General features: G+C 41.5%; 1 protein-coding gene across 2 annotated transcripts in view; it reads right to left on the bottom strand.

Moving 5' to 3' along the window:
• The window catches only part of KHDRBS2 (KH RNA binding domain containing, signal transduction associated 2), a 614,534-nt gene extending 601,900 nt beyond the window's left edge, over positions 1 to 12,634 (bottom strand). For both annotated transcript variants that reach the window (XR_012586331.1, XM_074581525.1), the window contains exon 1: positions 12,172 to 12,634. Coding sequence is in view for 1 of the 2 variants with exons in the window: in XM_074581525.1 (XP_074437626.1) it covers positions 12,172 to 12,262 (91 nt within the window). In the remaining variant the exon portion in view is untranslated. The remainder of the gene's footprint in view (positions 1 to 12,171) is intronic.
• Positions 12,635 to 15,682: the final 3,048 nt, after the last annotated feature.

Genomic DNA, 15,682 nt, shown 5'->3' with positions numbered 1-15,682 from the left:
GTTTGACTCTGATCCACATTCAATACTGTTAAAAAATGGTACAAATGGTGAAGAAAACTTGAGCAGGTAACAGTTGAACAAAAATTGTTAGCAGTAAGGCTCACACTGCCAGAAACTAATGCAGGAATCTACTCCTCGGGATTTTAATTTATAAAAGGAAAGAAAAGTGAACAAACACCACAATTTGACTTGGAATGCTAGATGTGGTCAATACTTCATTTAAGTCTAACTCATTAAATCTGTCCTTAAGTCCCAGCTTTGGTCTTCACCCAGCTCAATGCTGGGACAAGACTACAACATGCACCATCACTTCTCACTATGGTAAATCCTTGCTTTCTTGAGAAACAAACAAAAGCGTGTGAGAGGGAAGAGACTAACACGATATTCCAAGAGGTAGGCTGACTTACACAACCAGGGGAAATAAGACTGCAGTGCTTACACTGCAATACACCTGCCTCACAAATGAGACGCAAGCAGCACGTATCTGCATGTGTCAATGCCAGCAACAGGGAGACAAACATTTTACCTGAAATCTCCGTTAGGTCACACGTTTCGTGTCTCTGACAACCACAGTAGAGTCTGCTAAGCAACGAGGGGTAGGGGAGAGGGGGGAAATAGTCTTATTGCATTGGAACTTTTCCTAATTTTCAGTTCACTTCTCTGTTTTAAACTAGTGAATGAACCTGAATTATCCTTTACTGAGTAATACTGCTAGTGCTAAAGTTAACCAGAAAAGCCTTACAATAAATTGTAACACAGCCTTCCAATGTGTTATGAAATGTGTATGTATATTTTTAAATGACATTTATTACATAAGATAAAATTAATGTTAACTGAAAATTAAATGACCCAATTACAGTCCTTCAGTTGTTTTGTTCTGCCATGCAAGCCAGAAAGAAGCAAAACCTCATATCATAGCAAAACAATCTTACCTCAGAATTGTCAATCAAGTCCCCTTTTTCTAATCTGCTTTATGCAATCTTTTTACTGTTTGCAGTTTGAAGCTGGTTTTAACATCTCCAAAATTTTTATTTCAGTTTACGGACAGCACAGAGTTAGTTTTAAAGACACGGGACAGTTTGCTGCTTGTGTGTCATGGTTTTGTGAAGGTTGCTGCGCTCTAATCAGTTGCGAACTCCACAACTGAACAGTATAATCTCAGCATATCTAACCTTTCTTCTGTGAAACCCTGTAAGGCTGGATAAAATGTTCACCATCATCTCATCCTTGGCCTGAGGAGTTTCTAAGTAATTCCAGGTGTGGCAATACTCAGGTACTCTGAACCACATTTCCATGAGAAGATGTATTACATTTAATTTGAGGGATACATCAGAATGTTTGGAAATTCCAACACCTGAGAAAGTTTATCTCTATGGATGTAAGACATACAGAAGTCGCTATTTCTGGAACAGTCATCCTTGAAGCATGCATCACCATGAGAACACCGTCTTCTTCTCAAAGCAGCATTAGCAGTGTTACACTGAATTATGCATGCGCTGAGGTATGGACAAAGGGTTATGGCCTAAAACATGAATAATCAAATGGTGGAAGCGCAGATTTTTCCATAAAATAGTGCACTATGCTACTGCTATTATATTATATACATCACTTTTTTCGGTAGGAAAAAATATATACACCCAGTAACTATTTATCTGCTTATATGGATAACTAGAGTATGTAGCAAGTGAAGTATATTACTTAGATAAACATTATTCCCTCCTTTAAAGGGGGGAAAAAAGTATCCAATTTAATTTTCATTCCAACATCTTCCATGTGCTTTGCTCTGTCTTTCTGAGTTCCCCCTCAACTAACCCTCCTCTCTCCTAAAGATACACTATGCGGTCACCTGCCTTTTTCCTCACCATAACGCCTTCTGCTCATCGTTTCTGACATCCTTCTCCAGTAAAGCTGCCAGCTTTACTTCCAGCTCAAGTCTCTATGGAAAAAAATAAACCACCTCCTCCTCTTCACGGAGCTTCTGAGGACAGGAGAATAATATAAAACAAAATGAAAGTGGCCAAGGGTGGGAAGTTCACTAATTATATTTGCTGCTCAGAGGAAGGCTGGGGAAGGCATCAGTTACCAGGGGAAGGCAATGCAAAGGAACAAGCTGGGAGAGCAGCACTGAAAAGGCAGAATCTGGACAATCCTTCTCATCTGTAATGAGAAAACCACTGATATAAATAAATAAAAGTCCAAGTTCACAACTTGTAGCACTAACACACTCCAATCCAAAGTTTGAAGGCTCCATTATGTAAAGAAAGGAAATTCCATTTCTAAAACTTCAATCCGTTCAATGTTACAATACTACCTTTTAAAACAAAAACCATAAATAAACTATTAACAAGCTAACCATAGTATTCCAAAAAGACTGTAAATGTTACTACAAGGAAGGTCCCAGTTGCTGTTTAGTATAAAATTAGGAGGATCTCTGCAAAATAGATTGTTGTGTTTAATTACTGCATAATTTTCAATATTTCTAGCTTTCATCAGTTTCTTAGGGATAAAGTAACTGAACACTTTTACACCTGTTAAACCAGAATTTAATTCTTACCTTTATTGTTTTAATTTTCTTCTCTATATCCTTTTCTGTACTGCTACCCCCTTCTCCACTTTGCTTACAATCTCCCATTATTTTTTCTCTCCTTTTTCCACCTTTCCTGCATTTTCTGTTCCTTTTTCCCCATTCTTCCCTCTCTCCATCCTACTTTTTCATTATTTATAAAAAACCTTTAAAGGCTGTGAGAAGGGACAGAGGTGAACTGTCAAGAACTGGAAAGCTGGTATTAACTTCTAATTATTTTCTATCTCCAACTGAGGACTTCCTAGTATTTGGACGGATGCAGAATCACATCAAGCTCATGCTTTCTGTCTAAACTGAGCTGGTCCATTTCCACTTTCTGATGAAGACATCTCCCACTTCCACCACAAGAAGCACTTGGATGGTTGACAGTACAAACTTAGTCTTCTCCCTTGCACCAGTCGTATTTCAGATTACTGACACACTTTGGGGCAGGAAGAGTATTTTCATGCTGGAATAGATGGTTTTTGTATTCTAACACACTGATACAGCATGAACAGCTTTTTGTCATGCACGATTCAACTTAAACTATTGTATATCCATGTTATCTTGCAGTTTAATTTTCCAGAAAAAGAAAAGTAACAAAATAGGTAACATGAGCATCTATTTTCTCACATCCCCTGCTGATCTACAGACCCCTTTGCTTTTCTTGTTAAATAGGAGTGTGTAGGATCAGGAAAAAGAATCCATGCAATGTAAGATTTGAGCATGGCAAATTATGCGCCAATGGCTTTTGAACATAACAATAAATGGATTTGTAATTCACATATTTACCTTGATCTACGAGTATGAGGGGGAAGTTCTTTCAAATTTTACAATGGGCTAGAGTAAAGCACACTAGTTTGCATACAAATATTAGTGAAATAATTGCAAATATGTATCTGTGTGTAAGCTAAAGCTATTAGATAACTCTACAGTCCTACGGATACAGCAGGATAATAAGCATCATTTACCAAAATTAACTCTCCATTTTCCTGTTGAACAGCTGTCTGAATACAAGAAGGGAGAAAGGTCTCTTGGAATTCTCCTTCACTTTATCATTCCTTAATTTACCCTTCAAACATCAACATAGAAGTCAGTAAGTCACTTGAGAGTTTGGTGCTGCTCATTTCAGCAGAACTGGGAAAAAATGTTTAAGTTGCAAATTGGAAAGTCAAGGAGCTAGCTTCATAGCTGCAGCAAATCAGCATAGTCCTAAATATTTAGGAAAAATAAAGTCTCACTCTTTCCCCAGCTAGAGCTCTGACCCCAGAGGATACATGATATAACCCCCAGACAACACCAAGAAGTTCTTAACACAATCTGAAAAAGATAAAGAGCATGAAACAAATTTGCTTAGAAATATTCAGAAAAATCAGCAATATGAGCCGACATTATCAGAAATACAGAGCATAAAAATTTACACCATGAGAGGTAGGAAGGTAACTCTAAATTTTTCCACACCAAAAAAACATTTTCAAAACATACACGTAGTCCTTGATTTCACAGCAAGTCCTTTAACTTCAAGCATTTGAAAGAGCTTTGAAATGTACATTTGAATCCTAGGGAGCATTAAACTAGGGGAATATGCCAAGAGGGGATTTGTTTTCTTTCTCCAGTGCTCACACCTCCTAGGAAAACTATTTTTTCTTCTAATTCAAAGTGCTGCTCTTTGGAAGTTGACTGATTATGAGCCATGGGCTTTGATCCCTACCTTTGTTTTTCCTGAAGACATACCTGCCTTCAGTTAGCAAATCTAAACTGCTTCTACTATAAAAGTAGAATTCTTTTCATTCCAGAACCAAAGCAGAGCTAAAAGGAGGAATGCACATTTTAACAAATATTTTATAGACTAGCATGAAGTATTACTTTCTCCAATAGCTACATCAATTCACAGAATTCAAAGTATTTTATAAATCAAAAACTTTTGAGGTTTACAACTTTTCGTGTAACCTTTACAACAAGAAATAGATGCTAGAGTATCTGATGAACACTTCAGCAGGTGCAGAGAAATTCAAAGGCAGGAGTGACCTGCCCCGTGTCTTTTAGGCTTTGGATCAAGCTAATCCAAGAAGAACAAACACGAATGCCCATTGACAGCAGAGCGTGCGAAATGTTAAAGATACCTTTGGTTATATCACACGCAGCCATATAAGAGCATCAAAAATTTGTATCGTCTTATTCAAATGAGGATGATCCTCAATATTACCATACTAGCATTATTATGAGTTTCACTTGATAAATTTTTCGGTATTCAAACTAAAAAACTCCATTTTATCAGCAAAACTTGTGAAATCAGGAACAGGCATAAATTATTCCAGGAGGTTTTTTTGGGGGGTTGGAGATTTTTAATCTGCTGAAAGTCTTAGATATTTTTTCTTCATAGTTTTTATTAGTTCCAGTCCCTTATAGGATAAGGAAATAGTTGTCCTCATTTCCAGCAGGATTCTAATTACAACATGACAGGATTTACAGAGGACTGTAATAACCAGGATTATTTTTGCCTGCAAATTTAAAAAGAATAACTTCATATTAAAAGTAATAACACACATTTTCTTATAAAGCTCTTTTCACTTAGAGATCTCAAAGAATTATAATCAGCATTAGTCTATATCTTACAGATGGTGATTTTAGAAGTTATTCATTGAAAGTATAGCGAACAAGGAAGAAACAAGTCAAAACTCCATGTACTATGCACCTCAGACCTTCACCCGAGTGTCAAGGTTTTCCATTTCTCTGCTCAGACTGCATAGTCCTTATTTGTTTATACAGCCAAAGACTACACTGTAGCATCATTAAAGGTCCCTATTTTACACACTTCATTTTAAAAACTGTCTGCTTCCTCACTTATTCTGATATGGTGCGCTGATATTCCTAACCCTGTGCCATGATACCCATCCAAGAACTGAAAAGTGCAAGGTGAACAAAAGATGAATGCATACATTCACATTGCTTAGGCAGGATCAGCATGCAAACCAGCATTATTTTTTTTTCTGTCATGCATGTTCATTAAGACCTCAAATTCTTAAGGAAAACACTCTCCTTATTTATTCTCGAAATTTTTAAAAGAAAAACATATATTCTGAGGTCAGCTGTGAGAACACTGAATTTTACTTCAAATTCAGCAGTTTGTTGGAGAAAAGAGATTTAAATTGGAACAGTTAAAACCTGCTTGTTTTTGAAAAGGCACTCTTACCCTGAACTGAAATGCTGGATAACTGCAGTGACTCTGCAGGTCAAGAAAACAGTCTCATCTAGGTAGTACGTTTAGCTTACGGTACAGCTGCAAGGCACAGAGAGGCGTAGCATATTCCTATTTTAATAAAGCTTGGAGAGGAACTACCAAACAACAGCTACATTTATGTGTCCTAAACACGTAAATGCCAACACATCGCATACGTCGAGCTTGAAACCTGTGTCCTTGGTTGTCATGGAGGATCAGGTTTATTGTTATGGCATGGCTTTGGTGGGCTAGGTGAACATTCAGCCTTTCTTAGGAGTCTTATGCATTGGTCACTACTGATCATATCAGATATTATAGACTATGAAATAGCCCAGAAAATATGGCAGTCAGTATATATTGTCTGCATATTGCTTGTGGGAGAAAAGCATGCATCCAATGCACAAAAATTTGATACACGTGTTGGGCCAGACTAGCCTTTTCCCAGAAGGTACTAGGATATGAAGCTTTATTCTGGCATGTGGAGCCCAATCATGCCACCTCCTGGTTAGGAATGGCCACTCTATTGTACACATTACACAGGTGTTCCGTACCTGGGAAGTTAATAGTTGACTGGGATTTTCTACTCAGCTACCCAGCTATTCTGCCTTCTCTTGGTACTGACTGCAATATTATCAGTTTTCCAAATTCTTGAGCTTAAAAATATCTACTTTGAGGCATAAAGGAAGAGAGATGGACAATTACAGTAGGTGTTCCCTGAACGAATACATCAAGGAGACTCAGTATGAAAGGAATTTACTAAAAGAATTCCCAGGACAAATAAAAAACACTCTTTTCCTTCCAGGGAAAACACATATTGCCAAAAACCAGTGCACTCTGCTGATGAGGCTATGGTCATCCAGATAAGCCTCAACAAATGCCTTTGACCTTCCCTTAAACAGTTGGTACTAAATTCTGCCATTCGCACTGAATTAAAGAACGAAGCCCTGTTTATTTTTTTTTTCTTACCACAAGGGTATCAGAATCTAACCTTCAGTTATTGCATTTATATTGTTCCCTCTTTGCAAGAGTATTTACTGTGTTTCAAAGTACATATTTTCTAAGATCACAGATCAAATGGTCCTAAGCTGCTTCAGATGTATTTAAAAGGCAGACATTTTATTGTGGCTTTTTTTAATCCCATCTATCTTTTTTTCTGCTTTTAAGCAAGTCCACCTTTTATGACTAACAACTTAGGGTCAATATAAACACAAAGGTTGCTTTCTATACTCATTCTAACACTTTACAGCATTTTGTTTTCCCTAAATCTGGTTATTGCCTGAGATTCATCTGTGTTACATTCTGCAAGGCAAAAGCACTTCCTAAGATTATGAACACATATGAACATAACATGTTATCACACCATGATAAAAAACAAACCTATTCACCTTTAAAAAAAACTTTAACAAAGCAAAACTCAGTCAGTTCTTAAACCTGCAATATATTTTACTGATTTTCATGATTGCAAAGATATTGGCTGCATCAGCCAATATATTATATTTGTATAAGGACTGCCTGATAGCCTACTAATGGCAATAGAAAGATTCCCATTAACTTCTTTATAGAAATCATAAGTAGTTTGTATTCATCTGGAGTTCGCCCTGATATTACTCCTTTTTTATTGAAAAAGAACCAAATGATACATATACAAATCTAGTTTCTAATGAAAGCAAGATACCTAAAATACATGCTGTAAACATTAGCATGTTTCCTGAGTCAATCTTCCAGTTATTTACACTGCATTTCTTGGGACAGCAAAGTAAACAATGATTAATACAAACTATTTTGTGAACACTATTTTTTTTCTTCTCATCTGATGTAAACCTCAAGAAAAAAAAGAAACAATAAGCAGAAAAGTGACTGCTCACAGATTAATATTAATGTATGAATTTACTTAAAATTTTACATTAATCTAATTTTAATCCAAAGGCTTGTTTAGACAGACTAAAGTAATAAATTTGCAAGTGTATTTTCACAAGTAGTTTTCAATGGAAAATTTGATAAAAATTAAAAAGTGTCAGAGGCCTTACTTTAGCAGGTCACAGGCTTGACCAACAGCCTTTCACACTTTGGACTAAGGATGTGACTGTCATATTCTGTATTGACAAGACAAGTAATTTTCATATAGCGACTTCATTATTGCCCTAGGTTTTTAATAGAAACATATACTTATGAACTAAATCTGCCTTTCTATATGAAAAGAAACTGAATGTCCAAGAGTCCAAAGAAATCCAAAACCCACGTAAGCCAATAAATTAGTTGAAATCCTGAACATAAGACAAAATGAATTTGCATTACATCAACAGTTTTCAGACTAGCTAGAACAAGTATTGCAGGCTTGTATGAAAGACTGTACTAATGCTCACTGAGTGTAAAGGCTAAGCAATTATATACCTTTTGAATAATCATGCCCTGTCCTACAAGGAGCTTTATGACGCTGAGCTATATGAGTCTAATTGACACGACTGGAGGTTTAACAAACTCATGCTATGCCACGTGGAATAATCTAGAGACTTAACTCAAGATTAAAGTTAAAGGCCTGATTCTCATTGCCTTTGGAATGCCAATTGAAAGTCTGAGGTCAATTGTACTGTCATTACATAGAGAGAAATTAGCTACCTCATTACCCAAGTAATGCTGATATTTCCATGGGGAGAGATGCTCTTACTTTGGCCAGCTCTTTCCAATAGGTCTTTTTCCTTTATGTTTATATTACAACACACATAGCTGGTTTGAATAATATACTATGCAAGATATTCTAAAGCTACATACCTATAAATACACACACACATATATATATAAAATTTGCTGGTCCCAAAAAGTATATAGACAATTAGCTGACACTTTAGCTGATTAAAAATAACGTTGATATAAAAACAAGTTTTCAACTACCAAACCATTCCAGCCAGTTGCAGCTCTCTATGTCACCCACACCTCCACAGATAAAGCCACACACTTTTTATATTCATAATCATAGACATCTGACACAAAGCAATAAATATTTACATACATGCAAAAACAGCACACATAAGCAGCTCATTAGCTACCATGGAAGGCAGTGGTAGAACAGAAAGGATGTCAGTTCCTACTGGAGCTTTAGAGCGTGCCGTGGCAGAATCACAAGTTAGGTACAAAAGGTACTGCTCAACAATATGCTTTTCATTTTTCACATTTTTCAACTGACCAAGCATTATCTAACTTCATACATTGATCAGGCTATCTCCTTACTAGAAGCAGTACAATCTTACCTAAGAAAATAACTACCTGTAACCAGTATACAATAAAATCATTTAAAACCATCGATGTTATAACAGCGTGGTACACAAAATACTTCAATTAATACAGAAAAGCCCTCAAAATACTTCAATTAATACAGAAAAGCCCTCTCCAACAGATAGAGATTTGCCCATTTTCTAGTGGTTTGGCTACCTATTACAATTAAAAGAGGTCTTTTGTTTTCGTTGCCGACTAGATTATATTGTCAGAATAAACGTGTTCAATATATTTTGCAAAAGTTTGGATAAACCAGACTGAGGTAAATATCACCAACCATTCACACTTCACAAGTTCTTCTAACAGATGACTTACAAATGGCTTTTCCATTTCTAATACAGTAATAATCATATAGGAGCTACTTCTGTATAAAACAGGTAATGACCCATAGCGAAATAAAGTATCTTCTGATTAAGGTACTAGATTAGTCATTTAGAGACTGGGTTCATTTTCAGAACCAACCACAGATTCCCTTGGTGATTTTTAGAGAAATTATTTGGTTTATACCTTCACACTTGGTATCTAAGAAGCGCTAGTACCTTTTTTCCTCACCTTTCTTTGTGTTTTTTTTGGTAAGTATGCAAATTCTCTGCCACAGGAAATGTCCCTTTTCTGTGGGTTTCACCACACATTGCACCACGGAGGCTCTTACCCAAATAAGGACTAAATTAAATAATTTCTATTCATCCCCCATTGGTGAGGGCTAAAGAGCTACTGATTCAAGTACACACCTGACACAGGTCAAGTTGTAGGACACAGATCTACATATTAAAAACATAACTTATTTTAAAAACAACAAATTACTTAAGTACACCAAAACACACACAAACACACACACAAAAAAAAAAAAAACAAAAAAAACCCTTCAAGCAAACAAACACACCCCCCCACTTTAACAGGGAAAAACACGGCGTCTTATCTTTACAAGTAAATCTGGTGTCATAAATTGAAACCATATTTCCGGAATGCTTATCACTTGTGTGTCCTTCTGCAGTTTCACACAGCAGCATGTCTCTTCTCAACCTCAGATTCTCGCAACTGACATGAAAAATCACAGCACTTTCAAGTCAGAGTGAATGCTTGAGGCTCTCAACTCTGAAGCAAAACCCTTCGAATCTACACTTATGCATTTTATACAAAATCTACTGGCAATCAAAAAAGCTTAGTATACCATAAAAATAACACCTGGCTGCAATTATTATGTTTGTAGCTGATCATACATTATATTTTAAAGAATAGAAATTCAGTCTGGAAGCATGCTTCATCGCAGACATATCCTAGAAATACAGTATTACAGAGATCCTTGCACCACTGTCCCATGTTCTGTGGGCACCCAAAATTCTGCCAGCTCTATATATTTTGTTTCTATTTATACACAGCAGCAACCAGTGCATTATTTCTTGTTTCCTTAAGTAGTTATACTGTTACCTTGATGAAAGTGTTTTAACAGTCATCATATGTTAGACTCTAAAATGAATCTCTAGAAAGCTTGACAGATGGTGTTTTGAAGGATAATGCCAGGTATCTGGTGTGAATCTGACATTAGCATTCCCTACAGACAACTCACCTTCATCTTTTAAAAATCCACTAAAATATACACAGTCCTAGTTATGCTGAGAAGGAATGAGAAAACTAATCATTTATTCAGTCTCACGGTTCCCCAAAATGCAACTTCTGCATGGACTTGACGCCTAGAATCACCTATTTTATTCTCCTTTTTTTAACTTTACTTTGCACGCTTTCAATTTTGCCCTTCACGCATTTTCTTTCTTTCCCATGCATAGGCGCACACTCTCAGTAGATACCTCCCCCCTCTGGGAAAAGATCGAACTGCAAGGTGCAAAAAATACATCCCTCTAAAAAATACTGACTTTGTTTATCGAATGTTTATTAGAAAAACAAACACAAAAAGTAGCATGGCTGCCTTTTCAGCAGGTAGCTATGACAAAAGTGTACTAAATGTGTCAGTATTCATACTAAGTTTCCCAGCTATCAAACAGCAGCACTCTAACAAAACCTGAACTCAGTATCTTCATTCAAATCAATAGAACATATATTAAGGAAAGACAATACAAAGACTGCTAACAGAGAAAGACACTTACTGCTATGATTTTAAGTTTGAATTTGCTATGATTTTCCTTACAACATAACAGAACTTTGGAAATTATTCACCACCTTTGAATGTGAGCTTATTTGAATTTGTGAGTCTCTCAACAGCCTAACCATACATTTCTTTGCCTTAGTCTTATTTAAGGGCTTGATAGGTTGTTTTGATTTATGCATCATTCTTTGCTACTTCTTTTTGACATCAGGTTCCAAGTTTAACATTTTTAAAATTAATGTTATATGCCTCAGAAGAAACAGAAGTACGAGAGGAACTTACTGGATTACACTTCAGCAAAAGTTGAAATGCCGTACCACAAGACCTGCACTCAATAACTATACTGAGCAGTTATTAAGAGAGACTAAATTATAAACTTTTTAAAGAATCTGCAGTGGAACTAGTTCAACTGGAGAAAGGAAAGCAGGGTGAATTACAATGAATAATGTTACAAGCGGTGTTTTCTGGATCACCGTAGAAAACAAGAGAAAACCATCATGTCCTAGATGAAATAGTGTCATGAAACTGATAAGCCATATCCAATCAATGCTTGACATTGCGTAGTCAACTAAAATAGTGCCACATTAAACGGCGTAATAGTATTACCATACAAACCGTATTACTTAAGCACGGGAAACAAGATACAGCGACTTTAACGAGAAACCAGCATCTGTCTGTGTGCAAATAAAACCGGGAACCATGGAAGCCCTTCCCGCAGAGCCCAACCACCCGCGGCAGAGGCGACGCGTCGCCCACCGAGAGCCACCGAAGGGCATTTCCCAGCGCGGGGAGCACCAGCGGCCGCAGCCGGGCTCCGTCCTGTCAGACAGGCTCCCGCCGCGGGCTCCGGGGCGCGCAACTGCCGCTGCCCGGCCCCTCGGCTCCGCGCCTGCCCGGAGACCTCCAGTTCTTCCCACAGGACGGCCGACCCAGAGGGTGGCCCCCGCCCCGCCGAGCGCCCCGGGGCGACCGTTGGGCCGCGGCGAGGCGGGGAGTTGGGGGGGATCGGAGGCTTACCGTCGGCCAGGAGACGCATGGCGTGAACAAAGGAGGGATCCAGGCTGTCCTTCTCCGCCATCAGCTCGGGCAGGTACTTCTCTTGCTCCATCGCCTCGGGGCCGCCGCGCCCTGGGCACGCCGGGGCGGGCTGCGCGGCCGCCGGCTGGCTCCTCCGCCCGCCTCCCCTCAGCGCCCCGCGGCTGGCAGGTGCGATGTGGAGCGGTGCGCCGCCGCGCCTCGCCTCGTCTCACGCCGGCCGCCACTCCCGCGGCGGGGCGCGGCGCGGCGCTGCCCGGCCCGGCCCTGCCCTGCCCTGCCCTGCCCGCGGCGGGAAGGCACCGGCACCGCCTCCGCCTTGCCCTCACGGGGCGGGGGCCGGGGGCGCGCGCGAGTCAGCGGGTGCTGCCGCCTGCCCGCCCGCCTCGCGCTGCCTGCTTCCTCCTCCCCCCCTCCCCTCCTCTCCCCTCCCCTCCCGCCAGTCAGCGACCCGCTCCCACCGGCCGCCCTAACTAGGGAGGCGGGGCCAGGCGCGCCCCGCCCCCCCGCCGCTCCCATTGGTAGATGCGCCCCGCTAGGGGGGGGCCCGGGCGGGAGAGTCGCCGCGCCATTGGCTGTCGCCAGGGGGGCGGGGCCGGGCGGCGGGAGCGGGGCGGGGGGCGCGCGTGAAGGATCGTGTGTGTGTCTGTCTGTCTGTCTGTCTGTCTCTCTCTACGTGTGTGTGTGCGCACACGTGTGTGTGTCTGTGTGTGTTTGTGTGTGTGTGTGTGCACGCACAGGTGTGTGTGTCTCTGTGTGTATGTGTCTGTGCACATCTGCATGCGCAGGTGTCTGTGTGTGCCTGTGTGTCTGTGTCTGTGTGCCTGTATGTTTATGTGTGTGTCTGCGTCTCTGCATGTGTATCTGCATGTCTGTGTTTATATGTGTGCCTGTGTGTGCGTGTGTCTGTGTGTGTCTATGTCATAGAGTCATAGAATGGTTTGGGTTGGAAGAGATCTTAAAAATCACCCAGTTCCAACCCCCTTGCCATGGGCAGGGACACCTCCCGCTAGACCAGGCTACTCAAAGACCCATCCAGCCTGGCCTTGAACACCTCCAGGGATGGGACATTGGCAGCTTCTCTGGGCAACGTGTTCCAGCGCCTCACCACCCTCATAGTGAATAATTTCTTCCTAACATCCAATCTAAATCTCCCCTTTTTCATTTTAAAACCATTACCCCTTGTCTTATTACACCACTCCCTGATAAAGATTCCCTCTCCATCTTTCCTGTAGTCCCCCTTTAGGTACTGGAAGGCTGCTATAAGGTCTCCCTGGAGCCTTCTCTTCTCCAGGCTACGGCGTGTGTCTATGTGTGTGTGTGCATGTGTGTGTCTCTCTCTGTGTGTGTCTGTGCACACGTGTGTGTGTCTGTGTGTGTATCCATGTGCAACTCTGCGCGTGTGTGTCTCTGTGTGTCTGTTCCTGTCAGTGGCAGTGTGAGCATGTGTGATATGTGTGTGCATACACCTCCGTGGTGTGTGTGCGTGTGCAGGTGCGTGCATGTGTGCCTGTGCCAGCTTGTCACTGTCTGCCTGACTGCGTGTGTGCCCATGAGGGGTGTCTGTGGGACTGCAAGCATATGTGTTGCCATGCATGTGAAGGTGGGGTGTGGGGGCTTGTGGGCTGTCTGTGTGTCTGTGTCTATGTGTGTGTGTGGACGCACACGTGTGTGTGCGCCTGTAGGTGTCTGTGTGCCTCTGTGTGTCTGTGTCTATGTGTGTGTGTGCGCACACGTGTGTCTGTGTGTCTGTGTCCCAGACATGGGTTTGTGCCCCCGGTGCCTGCATGTTCACGCGTGTCCCAGTGTGCATCTATGCGTGGGCGCGCCCGTGTCTCTGCGTGGGCCTCGGTGCCTGTGCCGGCGGGTTGTAACTGCTCCTACACTGTGGCCGGCTGTGGCCGTGGCCGTGTCTTAGTGTGTGTCTGTGGCTGTGTGCCCGCTGCTGCTCCGTGTCTGTCCGTCCGTCTGCCCGCCCCCGCTCCGGCCCTCTGCTCCCCGCCCCTCCCGGGCGCCAGGCGCTGTCCGCTGTGCTGAAACAGCGGGCCGGGCCAGGGCGATGGCGCTGCCCGCCGATTCCCGCCCCGCTCCCGCCCCGGCGTTCTCGCGGAGCACGGAGGGCCTTCCCCCAGCTCCGCCGTGCTCCTCGGCCCGCCAGCTCTTCTCGGGGTCCGGGGAGGTGCCCTGCTAAAGGGGTGCCTGTGTTGGAGCTGCGAGACAGCGTCTCCCCTGAGGATGGGATCAGAGCATCAGCAATCAGGCACGGCTGATCGCACGGTGCGCGAAAAATGTCTGCCCGGTGGCGGGTGCGCGCAGCTGGAGAGAGCGCAGGAGGTGCCTGGCGGTCCTGAGCGGACGGGGACATCTCTGCCGAGGAACGCCAAACTGCACTTCCAGGAGCAGCTCTCTGCAGCTCCTACGGCCCCACATTGCAGAATTAAAGCTATTATGCAATTAACATGTCTACAGCTGGAGTAAATAAAACTGATTTTAATTAGAATTTAGCTTTAAGTATACATTTACTATAGATTATATTTATTCTGGATTTTCCCCCAACAGACAATTTAGTAACATGGTTTTGGTTTTGAGAGTACATCTCAAGCCATTAAAACTCTATTTGTGGGACCTCAAGAGCAACAGTCTACCACACAACACCCCTATGAGAGACTCTTTCTTAGTACTTAGCACAAAGACTACTAACTTAGTATTTAGTGTAATGAAATAGGTGGTTGCTGCAATAATACACTTGTAAATCACCTACTACCGTTCCTAAGATTTTTTTTGTTGTGGTGTTTGTATGTGCAGGCAACCTTTATGCAATTTCCACTCAGCATGCAGACAATTGAAGTACTACACGTGATTACAAGAATATGTAGAAAATGTACAGTGACCAATGTGTTATTATTCTATAGTATTTCCAGGGGTGGAGAATAAAGAACCTGAGAACTAACTTCCCTGCTGGGAAAGAGTAGTAGCAGGAAAACAGTTGATTTCAGCAAACTTGTGAAGACTGATAAAAGAATCTAAAGGTTTAATTGGCAGTCAGCTTTTACTACAAATTTTGTGTCGGGATAAAGGGAAGGCATAAGTCCTCCTTTTAAAAAAACAAATAAAACAAAGAGAAGCATAGAACTAAGATATTTTATTAATAATTTACCTTGATTCAATTTACCGCATGAATAGTTCTTCTTTCCCAGTTAACAGTGTAGCAGAAGATAAATGGCATACTGTTTGCAACATAGCTCAGGACTGTCTTGCTGGAGAGATCATGTGTGTCTTCAGATCATATTTCTCTTCATCAGAATAATTCAGGTGCCCTGCAGTTCAGAAAGAGACAGGACTTGTGATAGGTGTATTCTCCTAAAGCACCTTCAAGATGAACCTAAGCCATCCTCATTCAGAAGCAATCCTGGTCTGGTAGCTTTCAAAACATACCATATGGTCATGTATACGGAAAATGAGTTTCGGGGGCCTTCCATCTGTGGTGTTAGAA

Source organism: Larus michahellis, chromosome 3 (assembly GCF_964199755.1).
Source record: "Larus michahellis chromosome 3, bLarMic1.1, whole genome shotgun sequence".
Taxonomy (NCBI): Eukaryota; Metazoa; Chordata; class Aves; order Charadriiformes; family Laridae; genus Larus; species Larus michahellis.
The sequence above is the reverse complement of the archived record's forward strand: the minus strand, read 5'-3'. Positions and strand labels throughout refer to the sequence as shown.